The 14,543-nt window shown below is 52.6% G+C and overlaps 2 protein-coding genes across 2 annotated transcripts in view; one reads left to right on the forward strand and one right to left on the reverse strand.

Moving 5' to 3' along the window:
- The window catches only part of LOC119400492 (motile sperm domain-containing protein 2), a 200,481-nt gene that overhangs the window by 129,142 nt on the left and 56,796 nt on the right, over positions 1 to 14,543 (reverse strand). The gene's annotated exons all lie outside the window — the stretch shown is intronic.
- Positions 1 to 14,543, forward strand: part of LOC119399241 (uncharacterized) — an 84,145-nt gene that overhangs the window by 41,701 nt on the left and 27,901 nt on the right. Inside the window, exons 23-24 of the mRNA XM_037666058.2 lie at positions 2,122 to 2,291; positions 4,300 to 4,422. Of these exons, the coding sequence (XP_037521986.1) occupies positions 2,122 to 2,291; positions 4,300 to 4,422 (293 nt within the window). The remainder of the gene's footprint in view (positions 1 to 2,121; positions 2,292 to 4,299; positions 4,423 to 14,543) is intronic.

Consider the following 14,543-nt stretch of genomic DNA (forward strand, 5'->3'; position numbering starts at 1 on the left):
GCTGCTGATGATGATGATGATTACGTATGTCTGAGCGCTTTGTAACGGGTGGGCCTTTAAGACACCCACTAGTTGCGCAATTCACATGTTTTGACGTCTGGCGCGATTCTAGGATTCTGCCACGTAATATTACATGCGTTAAGGAGACTCCTTCCACTACACGACATTCATAGAGCATTTTTTTTTTCGAAGCAGTTTCAAAGAAGTTCGTCATTGTGCCGCGATAAGAGCAAAATCAACATATTAGTTCTTTGTCTGTATTGAATTGTGTTCAAGAGCCATGTCTATGTTGAATAAATACCATGAGCGAAAAAAAAAAATACCGTGGCTCTGTGGTAGAACACTTGCTTCCCACGCAGACGGCCTGGGTTCGATTCTCACTCGGACACGAGAGTTTTTATTATTCATTTTATTTGCTTCTTTCTTGATTTTTCGGTCACAACCAACGACGACGTTACCCATGCCGACACCGAAATTTCTGCGAAACGAGCTCCTTAACGCTGTCGCGTTAATACGGTATTTTTATAAGTGGTTCGTGTATACCATGTAAGTGCTACAATGAAGAACCATGTTGCTACCGTGCTAGTGCAGAACGTCCAAACGTTTTATGGAGGAGATTAAAGGGGCACTAAAGTGAAACAATGAATCAGTTTATGCTAATAAATTATACACTGAAAACTTTACTGTCGTTAATTTCAGCATCATAGGTTTACTGATAGAAGAGAAAATCAATGTCCAATTTTAATTTTTAAACATCGCACCATAACCTCTGCACGTGACGTCACGGATTGCAATGTGTATTCTTGCATTTTGGCGACATTGGCCCAACGAAAGCTTCAGAAACTTGGTATGTTAAGTCTCTGGCCCTCTCAAAGAACAATCAGCTTCTCTCTTGCTGATTAAGAACGCGTAGGCCCTAATAAACACCGTCAAAATCTATGACGTCACGACGACTGGTGTGGGAATTTCAGGGTGGCGTCGCCAACCGCATTTTGTTTTTGCGCGGTTTCCCGCTTTTCAAGCGTGGTGATTTTGGTATCGTGAAAGAGTAATTTACTAATGCGAGAAAAATCGTTTTTCTCTTTAGTGTCCCTTTAACGTTGTAGCACAACCAGCGTTGCATAGCATTGTAAACAGTGTTGCTATTCGCTCACCACAGTAAACAGAAGGTGGGATCTTGTCGCTCAGCATTTACACTGAGCGGTACAGGCAGACTGGTGTAGAGGCATTAAAATGGTAAATTAGTTCCCAAGTCATGAGACGTCAAATGCTTGGATTTGGCACGAAGTTCAAGAACGAGAAGGTTGGCTTTCAGTTTATCTTCTCATATAGCTTCCATCAACGCAAAGTTAACAAACTTTCATGTGAATACTTTTATCAGTCTAAGCTGACTGAGCGTTTCTCTCTAAGGTCCCTCAAACCAGTGTCAGAAGTCTACTCCTGGACGACGGTTTTCTCCCAGCGATTTCCAGTTACCTCCGGCAAAATAATTCGTGGTACCAGAATCTTTCCTTACAAAGGTGCTAATGAGTCTAACAATAATCGCACTTACGAGGTCCATAACATTTGTAAAAGAAAGTACACGGACAAAAACGAAGAGCAACATAAAACATACGTTTCTTCACACCAAGCAGTCGTGGTGGTATAGCGGTTACGGCGCTCGACTGCTGACCCGCAGGTCGCAGGATCGAATCCCGGCCGCGGCGGCCGCATTTTCGATGGAGGCGAAAATGCTTGAGGCCCGTATGCTTCGATTTAGGTGCACGTTAAAGAACCCCAGGTGGTCGAAATTTCCGAAGCCCTTCACTACGGTGCCTCTCATAATCAAATCTTGGTTTTGGGACGTTAAACCCCAACAATTATCATTAAATTTCTTCACATCGCGCCCGATGAATCCTTATTACTATAGATTCTGTCGTTCTAAGTTGATGAGTGGCCAGACACGCAGCGCATATTCGCTGTAAGGAATGACAGTGGTAAGTGACTGTAAGGGATGAAAATGCTCAAGCGATGGACATACGACGAAAGTTTTGCGATGCGGACCCGGTAATTCGCCCTACGGCCTACTTAAAACGTCAGCTATCGACGTCGTAACACGAGAGGGGGGTCTTCCTATCGCAGACCCCTCGGTGCTGGATCGAGAGCTGGAGGAGCAGGCCCTGCTTCGCGCCAAGATGGTTCGCTCGGTGTCCTCCATCATGAACGTGGACACGCTGAGCAGTCTGGAGCAGGTTGGCAGCGCCCTCACCGCCATCGCCGGAGACGGAAGTGGCGTCGACAACGAGGGAAAGGTACGTGCAAGTGTTTTGAGCAGCGAAGCTATTTAGCAAATCGTTTCTTGTCCGACAAACCGAAAAGCTATCATTATCATAAACGGTTATGTGCCACGGAGATTGGGTAAATCCCACTACTCACCACTGGTCCACTAAAAATGAAGAAGGCAACAGTTAGCCCAACAAGAAATGGCTGCGAAGCGACGGCGGCGAGCCCAAGACCCCGAGTACGTACAACGAGAGAATACTAGGTAACGGGAAAGGCAACGGCCGCTGCCAGTAGAACCCGAAGCGATGGAAGGCCTACGCCAACGATGACGTGCCCGCAGAATCTATGGGAGGTGTGAGCACTTGGTTTCAGCGCGAGTTTCTGTCTCTGGAGCTTGGACGTCCGTGTCGTGTCTGTGACTGTCTGTGGTTTAACACGAACCTATCTGCGCTCAGAATCAACGTAGAAACAACCTACCATCACCTGGCGTAAGGCTAGCAACGATCTAGAAGCAACCTAGAAACAACCTGCACCACCTAGCTAAGGCCTAGAAACTACTAGAAGCAGCCAGATTCAGAACCGTCTGCACTTTCGCTGTTTCAAGCCTTGCGCCGCTTAGTGCAAGCTTCGCCATTTTTTTCCCTCTTAATGTATCCTGGATTGGAGGTTCTGCCTGAATAAAGCTTTCGAATTGCACTGCTTGCTTAGAGGAAGTATTGAAACAGTTAAACTGGGAAGAAACAGGAATCAAAGTTAACGGATAAACCCTCAGCAAACTACAATTTACAGATGACATAATAGTCTTCAGTAACGATGGCAACTAATTGTAAAAAATGATTGAGGACTTAAACCGAGAAAGTGTTAAAGTAGGCCTAAAAAGGAATAGGCGAAGACAAAGATAATGCTGGGTGTGTCCAGATAAGATCGAACACGAGGTCCCGGTCACCATTCCCGATTTTGATGAAACTTGCTTTAGGTCTAGGCATTACACCCAGAACAATGGTTTCCAAGTTAGTTTTGCGAAAAAAAAATTTGTTCGCCTGAAAAAAAAATATACTAATTTCGGCCGCAAAAAACACTTTTCCGCCAATTTCGCGATTTCTGAATGTTGAGCGCACCTATAGGGATAGAACGGTGCACTTCTCGGTCGCAATATTTATTACCCTCAAAGAACAAGTGAAATACAATCTCACGAGTCTATTACTTTTTTTGCTTGTCGAAGCACTTTTTAAGAAAAAATTCACAAACTTGGCAAATCGCACAAAATACCTGTGTTTGATGAATTTATTGCTGCAAACAAGTTAAAGTGAGGATAATAAAAATCGGTACATGTTAACTTTGATACCTTCGCTCTCTTTTAAAATAATTTTCGGGAATGGTGATCGGGACCTCGTGTTCGATCTTATCTGGACACACTGAATAGCATGGCGAAACAGAAAGAGTTTAAGATTGAAAACTATACATTGGAGTGTATACAAGAAAATGTATGCCTAAATCAAGTACTAACAGGAGAGCCTAATCACGAAAAGGAAATTCACCGAATAATAGGAACGGGTCACAGCGCATTCGGCAGGCACTCCCAAATAATGTCAGGAAATCTGCCACTGTCATTAAAGCGAAAAGTATGCAACCACTTTTTAATGGACCGGAGGTGCGTAGCATAAGCGTGCGCAGGGTTCTCCTTCAAGGGGGGGAGGGGAGGCGAAGGCGGGCGAAGGTTCATCGCAGCGCCCCCCCCCTCCCTATTAAGTCAATGTATGGGCCAGACTTTGCGCCCCCTCCCTCTTAGTGAGTAGGGGGGCAGCCGCCCCCTCCCCCCCCCCCCCCTTGCGCATGCCTATGGTGAGTAGTGTAAAAGAAAGATTGCCCAATTTATGTGGCACATACCCGCTTCGCTATGCTGCAAACATCGACTACGTTTAAGCTCGGCTTTAACAACTCCGTTGTAAAAAAAAAGAAAAAAAACTTCTAATATAGAAAGAGTGCGATGGCCCGAGTAGGTTGCCTGTAAGGGCGTCCTCGTCGCTGCTTTCGCAGGAGGTGATCATCAAGCTGCTGAAAAAGACCGTGTCCCTCGCCTCCAACCTGAAAGTGGAAGCACCCCAGCAACTTCTCGACTTCTGCATGTACGCTGTCGGCACCATGGGAGGCATCGTGTCGGTGCGTATACACGTCACGTGATCAGGGGGGGGGGGGGCTTTTTGCGCTGAGCGTCGTCCCTCTTTGTCAACGCAGAAATATGGTCTAGTTGGTGGTTATACTGACCTTATACATCTTAACAGCGCAAAGCAGCAATCACACAAGGAAGATACGCGGAAACAGGATGGGTGCTAGACATCAATTGCAAGCTTGCTGACGCAAAACGATGGCAATGCACATACATGCGCAGAAACCACCAAGAGGCGCAGACGTCGCTGCTAACGCCTATAACTGCAATTTTTCTTCAGATAAGCTTTTTCCTAGTTGTCCCTCGCCGTAAGCGAGCGAACGAGCGCAGTGAGAGATGTCCTGGCTCGCGCGCCTCGAGCCACGCGACGCTCGCCTTTTGCCGCAGCCGGCTGGATTACTCTGTTTTCATTTTTCATGCACAGAGGACAACTGCTGCTACTACTACTACTACTACTACTACTACTACTAGCTACTCTGAAACCTTCGACGCCGACATAGAAAGTGAAACAACAACAACAACAACAACAACAACAACGACGACGACAACGACAACAACAACAACAACAACAACAACAACAATAATAATAATAATAATAATAATAATAATAATAATAATAATAATAATAATAATAATAATAATATTATTGTTAAGGTGTTTAATAGACAGCACTCAATGACAATGAGTAATGGCGACAGTCACGGCAAGGCACGAACTCCCTGCGCGAGCGGCGTTCTTTTTTCAAGCAACCAAAGAGGACAACCCGCTAGAAGGCGCTAGAGAGGGTAACCCATTACCATGTCCCAAGGCTTCTCTACAATTACCCCCGGTAGGAAAAGGGAGCCGTCCGGCGACCTAACAGCTCGTCACTATGAGTGGGTCATAGTAGGCCTTGAGGCGCTCCACGTTGACAATGTCGCGCCCTCGACGGCGCATGTCCGAAGCTGGTTCGATGGGTTCGATCAAGTAGTTGACCGGGGATGTGCGCTCGACGACCCGGTATGGGCCTTCGTATTTCGGCAGTAGTTTTGAAGAAAGGCCACATGCAGTGGTAGGGACCGAGAGCCATACGAGCGCTCCAGGTAGGAACGTGGGTTCAGAAGTAGTGGTGCCATCGCGAATGCTCTTCTGCAGCTCTTGTTCCTGCGTCGTAAATGTCTTGGCAAGCTCGCGACACTCTTCAGCGAGCCTGGCTGTGTCAGAAATAGGCGCACACTCAGATGGATCCGGCTTGTATGGAAGTATCGTGTCGATGGTGTGCGACGGGTGCCTTCCGTACAATAAGAAGAACGGTGAAAAACCAGTAGTGCTCTGAGGGGCGGTGTTATAGGCGTAGGTGACGAAGGGCAGAATGGCATCCCAATTGGTGTGATCGGCGGCGACGTACATTGACAGCATGTCGCCGAGCGTTCGGTTAAAGCGTTCGGTTAGGCCATTCGTCTGCGGGTGGTAAGCAGTAGTTTTGCGGTGAACAGCATGGCACTCTTTCAGAATGGCTTCCACGACTTCCGACAAGAAGACACGGCCTCGATCGCTGAGAAGCTCCTGGGGTGGACCGTGACGCAGCATGAATCGGTGTAGCAGGAAGGAGGCAACATCACGCGCTGTAGCCGCTGGGAGGGCAGCGGTTTCGGCGTATCGCGTGAGATGATCAACGGCGACGATGGCCCAACGGTTACCAGCCGACGTCAGAGGAAGTGGTCCATACAAATCGATGCCCACGCGCCCAAACGGACGGTTAGGGCAAGGTAATGGTTGTAGGCCGAGTGACACGTGCGTTGAAGGTTTTCGGCGTTGGCAATCGAGGCAGGAGCGGACGAACTTCTGCACGTAGCGGTACATCCCTCGCCAGAAGTATCGTTGTCGAATGCGGTGGTAAGTTTTGGATACCCCAGAGTGCGCGCATTGCGGATCAGAGTGGAAGGACTCGCATATTTCAGCACGCAGACTTCGGGGTATCACAAGTAGCCACTGGCGGCCGTCGGCGTTGTAATTGCGTCGGTGCAGTAGGTCGTCACGAATGGCGAAATGGTGGGCTTGACGACGCAACGCGCGAGTCTTTGATGTTGTCGACGGATCAGTGAGCAAGTCTATTAGCGAAGCGATCCATTTATCCTTGCGCTGCTCGGTAGCAATGGTGTGAACATCGATAGAAGAAACAGCAGTGTGAGATACTGAGCAGGAGGCATTGTCGTCAGGCAAGGGGGAGCGCGAGAGGGCGTCGGCGTCAGCATGCTGGCGTCCGTTGCGGTACAGCACGCGGATGTCGTAGTCTTGCAGGCGAAGTGCCCAGCGGGCGAGACGGCCCGAGGGATCCTTCAATGACGACAGCCAGCATAGTGCGTGGTGATCGGTGACGACATCAAATGGGCGACCATACAAATAAGGTCGGAATTTCGTAAGGGCTCAGATGATCGCCAGGCACTCTTTTTCAGTGACAGTATAATTGGTCTCGGCTCTAGTAAGCGTACGACTTGCGTAGGCGACGACATATTCGGGGAACCCTGGTTTGCGTTGCGCAAGAACAGCACCGAGGCCTACACCGCTGGCGTCCGTGTGTACCTCCGTTGGGGCCGTAGGGTCGTAGTGGCGTAGTATGGGAGGAGACGTCAACAAACGACGGAGCTTTGCGAACGCGTCGTCGCATTCGGACGACCACGAATGTAGGGGCCCGTTACTTCCAAGGAGCTTCGTCAGCGGCGATATGATGGTGGCAAAGTTGCGTATGAAACGTCGAAAATAGGAGCACAGTCCTATGAAACTGCGCAGTTCTTTGACGGACGTAGGTTTGGGAAATTCGGCCACGGCCCGAAGCTTGGCGGGATCGGGAAGGATTCCGTCCTTGGACACGACGTAGCCTAGGATTGTCAGCTGCCGTGCTGCAAATCGGCACTTCTTCAGGTTCAGTTGGAGGCCAGCGTTGGTCAAACGCGTCAAGACATGCCGCAGACGTTGAAGATGCGTGGAGAAGTCCGGAGCGAAAACGACGACGTCGTCCAGGTAACACAAGCACGTGTGCCATTTCAAGTTGCGCAGAACGGTGTCCATCATGCGCTCGAAGGTCGCGGGCGCATTGCACAGACCAAACGGCATGACGTTGAACTCGTACAAGCCGTCGGGCGTGACAAAGGCTGTCTTTGGTCGAGCGTCATCAGCCATGGGTACTTGCCAGTACCCCGAGCGCAAATCGAGAGATGAAAAGTATTCTGCTCCTTGGAGGCTGTCAATCGCGTCGTCGATTCGCGGCAGCGGATAAACATCCTTCCGAGTGATCTTGTTGAGCCTTCGGTAGTCCACACAGAAGCGCACAGAACCGTCCTTCTTGGCAACGAGAACAACAGGAGACGCCCACGGGCTGTCCGAGGGTCGAATAACGTCGCGTCGAAGCATATCGTCGACTTGCTCATTAATTACCCGACGTTCTGTGGGAGACACGCGATATGGACGTTGCCGCAGTGGTGGTTGGGCGCCAGTGTCGATGCGATGCGTAACAGCGGACGTGCGGCCGAGAGAAGTTTGCCCGACATCGAAAGAAGAACGAAATTCTTCCAACAGGCACAGAAGCTGGGAACGCTGGACCGACGTAAGGTTGTCAGCAATGGAGGGACCAAATACATCCGCGGGTGAGGAATCAGTCGTGGAAACGGCACTGATGCTACGGGTACTTTTGCAGTGCGAGTCATCGGGTGCGTCCAGAACTTGTGCGTCGTCGAGGGGCTCCACTCTGCCGAGACATTCCCCTCGGACCAACGTAACAATGTGCGGGGATGGGTTGGTAACAAAAATAGCGGTGCTACCCTGAGTGACTTGAACGGTCGCGAAAGGTACCAGCAACCCTTTCCTAGTGCAAACGCGGTCAGATGGCGAAAGGAGTGCAATGGTGTCGCAGAGACCGGCGCAGTAAACTGGCACAGCCGTCGACGAGTTTGGAGGAACTTTGGTATCGTCTTTGACGAGGGTCTTGGTGAATGCCGATGGACTGTCTGCCGGCGTCAAATGTGAGAACGGTGATAGTTCGAGGGCGGCTGGTGCGCAGTGAATTATGGCGTCGTGGCGGGAGAGAAAATCCCATCCCAGGATGACGTCGTGGGAGCATGCAGCAATTATGATGAACTCGACGTCGTACAGAACGTCCTGAATGACGACGCGAGAAGTGCATACTGCTGTAGGCCGAATACTCTGGGAGCTGGCGGTACGGAGAGACATCCCAGAAAGTGGCGTCGTCACTTTTCGAAGTAAGGCCGAGACAGACGGTACGATTTTCCATGCGATGCGGCGTCCGACACGGCGGTGGGAAGACCGGAATGGTGACCTTTCATAGCATCGGACAGCCACCATTCCCTCTCCACCACCGCCGTGTCGGACGCCGCATCGCACGGAAAATCGTACCGTCTGTCTCGGCCTGTAAGCGGCTAAGTTTTGCGTCCATAATGGTGCATCCAGACGACGGGCCAAACCGCTCTTTTGGCCCGCGGCCTCGCCGTCACGTGACCCTCCACTTCCGGTTGGGGGAGTCCGTAGCTGGGCCGCGGATCGGGAGGGCCAACAATGCCGAAAACATTTTCACGAACCGTCCGTCCGCCTCCTCGCCTGCGGGCCGCGTGCTCGGAGGGGTGGGGTGTCAACAAGACAGGTTTTTTTCCTTCTTTTTTCGGTAGCCGAGTGCGCCGGCGGCTCTTCGAACTTGCGGTTTCTCTTTTGAGACGCGCGCGCTGCATCGTCTGCGGTTGGAACAGGACTCGGCCCGGGCTTTATTCCTCCCGTTTCGGACTGCACGTGTGTATCGCGCAAGCGGACGGGCCACTCGCGTTCCTACTGTCACGTGACTCAGCCGCCCGCGGGTCGGTCCGTCGTCTGGATACACCATAACGGATACGGCGGCTCCAGTGTCTACAAGTGCAGATGCGCGAACACCGTCCACAAACAGGTCTATGACATTCGATGGACTTTGCTGAGGGCTTTTACAGTTCGATAGCGTCGCAGCCCTTGCCTCGTGGACTGCGACGACTAGTTTTCCTGCTCTCGTGCGGCAGAACGTGGCCGCATTGGTGACAGTGAGCGACGGCGTGGAGACGGAGAGCGGCGAGTGGATGGAGCTGGGCGTGACGTCGGCGACATAGGCGGGTCGTAGAATGCACGGCTGGACTGGCTGGTGGTGGGTGACACGACTCGAGGCGGCTGCACGCGATGGCAGTAACGGGCCACGTGACCGGCATAACCGCATGCAAAGCAGATGGGCCGGTTGTCGGGTGTGCGCCATCGGTTCGCCGGGGCAGGTCCCGCCCACGTCGCAGGATGCGATTGACGGGGCGGCTGCTGAAATGACTGCAAGGTGGGTTGCAGTCGGGGCCTAGGGATGACGGCAGCATACGTAGCCGGCACGCTCGCTTCGAAGGATGGAGGTCTAGCGGCGGCTTCGGCGTAACTCAACGGTGCAGCCGCAGGGATTGCCTGGTGCGTCCTGGCGACAACCTGAGCGTAACTCTGTGGCGCAGGAGCCGGAGGTTGCTGGTGGTACTCAGGCATCACCTCCGCGATTTCCTGCTCAATCGCTCGGCGGATGGGAGGAAGAAGGGTCGTCGACGACTGTTGAACGTGCGGCGGGTGGGCGAAGGCCAGGAGAGAGAACTGGCGTGCAATTTCCTCGCGCACGAATGCCTTCACTTCTGCCAGCAGCGTGGCCTGGTCAGGTATGGCCGCCAAGCCAGCAAGCTCTTCGTTGCGTGATGGAGAGCGACGGGTCATCGAACGCTGCCGGCGGAGCTCCTCGTAGCTCTGGCACAGTGTTATGACCTCGGCCACGGTGGAAGGGTTCTTAGCGAGCAACATGGTGAAGGCATCGTCGTCAATGCCCTTCATAATGTTCCGGATCTTGTCAGACTCGGACATGGTGCCGTTGGCTTTCTTACATAAGTCCAGGACGTCTTCGATATAACTGGTGAAAGATTCACCGGCCTGCTGAGCTCGTTCGCGTAAGCGCTGTTCTGCTTGCAGCTTACGAACTGCAGGGCGGCCAAAAACGCTGATGACGGCGGTCTTGAAATCGGACCAAGTCGCAAAGTCGGACGCGTGGTTGTTGTACCACAAGCTTGCTACGCCCGCGAGGTAGAACACCAAGTTGCTTAACTTGCCTTCTTCGTCCCATTTGTTGGGGATGCTGACGCGCTCGTAAATTGCGAGCCAGTCCTCCACGTCGGTGCTATCGGCGCCAGTGAAGATAGGTGGATCGCGTATACGGGGGACACCGGGACATGTGCTCGTTGCGAGAGGAGGCGTTTGCTGGGCGGCGTCTTGAGGCATGGTAGATGGCAGGGTACGGGATCGGAGCTCCAGGGGCATTGAATGGGAGCAGTGCACTCTCCACCAAATTGTTAAGGTGTTTAATAGACAGCACTCAATGACAATGAGTAATGGCGACAGTCACGGCAAGGCACGAACTCCCTGCGCGAGCGGCGTTCTTTTTTCAAGCAACCAAAGAGGACGACCCGCTAGAAGGCGCTGGAGAGGGTAACCCATTACCATGTCCCAAGGCTTCTCTACATTATTATTATTATTATTATTATTATTATTAAAGAACAAAAACAAGGACAAGTAAAGATATTGCCCCAGTTCCATTCAGTCTGAAATCTGCCGAAACAGCGGCGCTGCGGTTCTCCTGTGTTATCCTTATGATTTCGTGTGGGTGTCTATGATTACGTTGTTTGTACAGTAGAGATGCACGGGAAAGGACGTGTGTGGAAAGGACCTTCCACACCCACCCCTGCTACAGTAGGCCCTATATTCACGCTGGAGCCGCCCTTCCCCCGTTTCACTGTGCGGCTACCGCTTCGTCCGCGACCTAAAGCCCCTTGATCTTAGATCAAGGGGCTTTACCGCGACCCAGGCAGTTACGCCATCTATGGGTGTATCTGGGAGCGTGGCACGCCACGCCATGGCCTCCGAGATAACGGGCGCGCCGAGGCCATGGCCACGCGGACACTCGTCTGTCATCAGGCCCAGCCCTAGAAAGCTCCGCTGTTATAAATACAGTTCGAGGCCCAGGAAAGGGCGTTCTGTCCACGTGGGCGCGGTCCTGTCAGTAACTCCTCAGGATCCAATAAAGTTCGTTGTCTGTCTGTCTGTCGCAACGCCGAAGCAAAGAATCACCAAAAGACCAAGTGAACGCGCAGCTCGCGCGCCTCGATCCACGAGACGCGTTGTGACTTTAGACGGACTCAGGCAATCACCGGTTTTCTTGTATTTAATCACGCGAGCCGCGAAGACGAAGTGATCGCGCAGCTCGCGCGCATGGAGCCACGAGGCACACGGGTGGCTTTTGAATTTTTTCTCTTTCTTTTTTTGCTTTGTTGGATTCTTGTGCACACGTCGGCTTTTTGCCACGCGACCCTGTTCACGAGATGTACGTACAAGGATTTCGCCTGAATAAGAAGAAACCGTATTGTCCTTCAACGGGCCCTCCGAATGGGTAGAGTCCTCAGTCCAGGACCCCATAAACCGTGGCCGATCTGCCTACTCTCGCGACCAGATCGAGCATGAAGCGACGATTCCGTGCAGCGGTTATTTACACGCTATCGGCACGACGTTCTGCATCAAACATTACAAGTCTCGCAGTGAAGGCCACTCAGCCGGACCAATCACAACCATGTTTCCAGACAGGGGCGTAGCCAGAAATTTTTTTCGGGGGGGGTTCAACCATACTTTATCTATGTTCGTGCGTGCGTTTGTATGTGTGCGTGCCTATATACGCAAGCAAAATTGAAAAATTTCGGGGGGGGGGGGGGTTTGAACCCCCCCCCCCCCCTTGGCTACGCCCCTGTTTCCAGAATAGACCCAGTCTGCCTCCAAGGCCAGTCCTCGATGTTATGATGTGCCCCTTCTAGAAAGACATCCACCCTTTCATACGTAACGCTAACGCATTTCTCTTGAATTCACACCTACATTCTTGGCCGCGTGCTGCTTGGGCAGACGAGAAAAACAAGATTTTCATGGCAATTCTTTTATTACATTTCCACATTTTCCTTTCGTAGAACACTTAAATTTCAAAACATAACAAAAAACAAAGAAAAAACTTTTTTCAAATCTTTCTCATATTTCTCTAAGTCACCTGAAGACTTGTTTTTGCTCTTGAAGTTCGCTGTGTCCGAATGTTTTCAGCGCTTCGCTTGCGGCGTCGTCTTCAGGTGGCCGAGCATCAGTGCCACGATGGCGTTGAAGGTCATCCCGGAGAATCCTCCCTGTACGCGGCGCAGGTGGTCCACCCTCCTGCGGATCTCCTGGTCGGTGTAGTTTGGCTGCTTCTTCTTCACCATCTGTACCGTTCTCGAAATCAGTTGCTCCGTCTTGGCCTGCCTGGAGGATACTCCGAGGCTGGACTCAACGTTCGAGCACGGGACAGTGGCCTTGCTCTTGCTCCGGGGAAGTTCGTAAAGCTCGAGCACCGGCGTCCACTTTTCTGCCGCCGACGTCGTAAACTTCTTGTCAACCGAGGGCACCGGCCGAGGGCTCGAGACAACGGGCCGTGCGCTCAGCTTCTCAGGCTTGGGACGAGGTGGTGGAGACGTCTGACGAAACACTCGCCGCGGCTGCGGGAGGTTCTGGGCAGCGCACGTACCGTCCGAGGTGGTAGGCTTCCGCTCGTTCACGGCGGCGCGGTTACTCTTCGGCCTCGCCACACTCCGCGGTGGTGCGGGTGGTGGCCTCCTGAGAAGCTTCTCGATCTTCGTGTGAAGCTGGCGCACTTGGCGGGCGTGACACTCGCGAAGAATCTTCAACCTCTCTCTGAGCTCCGCTATCTTAGCGTCTCGCCTCCGCAGCGTCAACTCCAACTCGACGATGCGGTCACGGCCTCCCCAGCCTTGTGTCTGGGCCACGGCGTCGCACCTCTGCTGCACCTCCTGCTGAGCTCGCGACTGATAACGAGGATTCGAGGGCCCTTGGCTCCAGACGACCTTCGTTGGGTAACATCGACGTTGCTCTCGGTCGTCTTCCTCTCCATCCAAAGCTGATTCGTAACAACTGCTGCTCGACGAACTGGAACGTGAACGCCGGTGCTTCCGGACGCCTGCCTCCGTGTACTGGGATCCACCATCGTCCTTCACAGAAGACGCCAAACACGACGCGGTGGTAGCGCCGTCTTTGTTGAGGGACGAGAAGCCGCCCTCTTCGTCTTCGTCGTCAGGGTCCTGGTAGTAGACGAACGTGTAGAGGTCCTCGTGCAGCACTCTGAATTCCGGGTACCGGCCCAGGAAGGCGATCAACGTGCCGTACGCCTCGAGGACCGGCTTAGCCCGCGCGTAGCCCAGCGCCTCCAACAGGTCCTTCTCTTGGGAGGGGCCCCATTCTTGCAGGACTTCTCGCATCTGCCTCACGACATCCACCACATAGGACTCGGCGAGGTTCTTCGGACCTGGCTTTTCGTTCACGATCTCTTCTGCCTCTCGAATGAAGTCGCTTCCATTCTCGACAACTTCAGATGCACTCGCTTCGCACTCCTTGCTCGAAGTGCTGTCAAGTGATGAGCGCGTTTTGTGCGCGTCACCGCGTGGAGTTTTCGGAACCTCACCTTCTGAGCAGGGCTTGGAAACAGGTGGCCTGTACCTAGCAGCGCGGTAGTGACGCTCGTCTTCATTCGCTGACTGCCGCAGAGTGAGACGGGCGAAGAGTTCTGGAAGCTTTGCTTGCACGTTCGACGTGAAGTTGCTGGAACAGCTGCTCGTCGAACCGACCGACAGCTTCGGCTTCCTTCGTCTGCCACGCTTTCGAGCACCTATGGCTGTCGACATGTCGTGCAGTTGGCTGGGTCCTCGTGGTATAGGCGAAATAGTCGAAGCGTCGATCATGGTGGTCATATTCCGATGGCGGACGTGGAACGATTTAATCACGAGCAGAGAACGCGCAGCTCGCGCCGAGACCGAGCAGGAAAGCCAGTCACGTCAAGCCACCTCGAGGCACGCATCCATATGCCACTTCGTCTTTCTTCTCTTCTTCGAGAGACGCCGGCACGCTCTTGTTGCTCCGTTCCGCGGAAGTTTTTCTACGGTGACCATATATTGCTCGCGTTGCTTGGGTACGCACTATAACGTGCTTACCCAGGAGCTTCGCGTGTGACGCGTGC

This window comes from Rhipicephalus sanguineus, chromosome 7 (genome assembly GCF_013339695.2).
Source record: "Rhipicephalus sanguineus isolate Rsan-2018 chromosome 7, BIME_Rsan_1.4, whole genome shotgun sequence".
NCBI classification, from domain to species: Eukaryota; Metazoa; Arthropoda; class Arachnida; order Ixodida; family Ixodidae; genus Rhipicephalus; species Rhipicephalus sanguineus.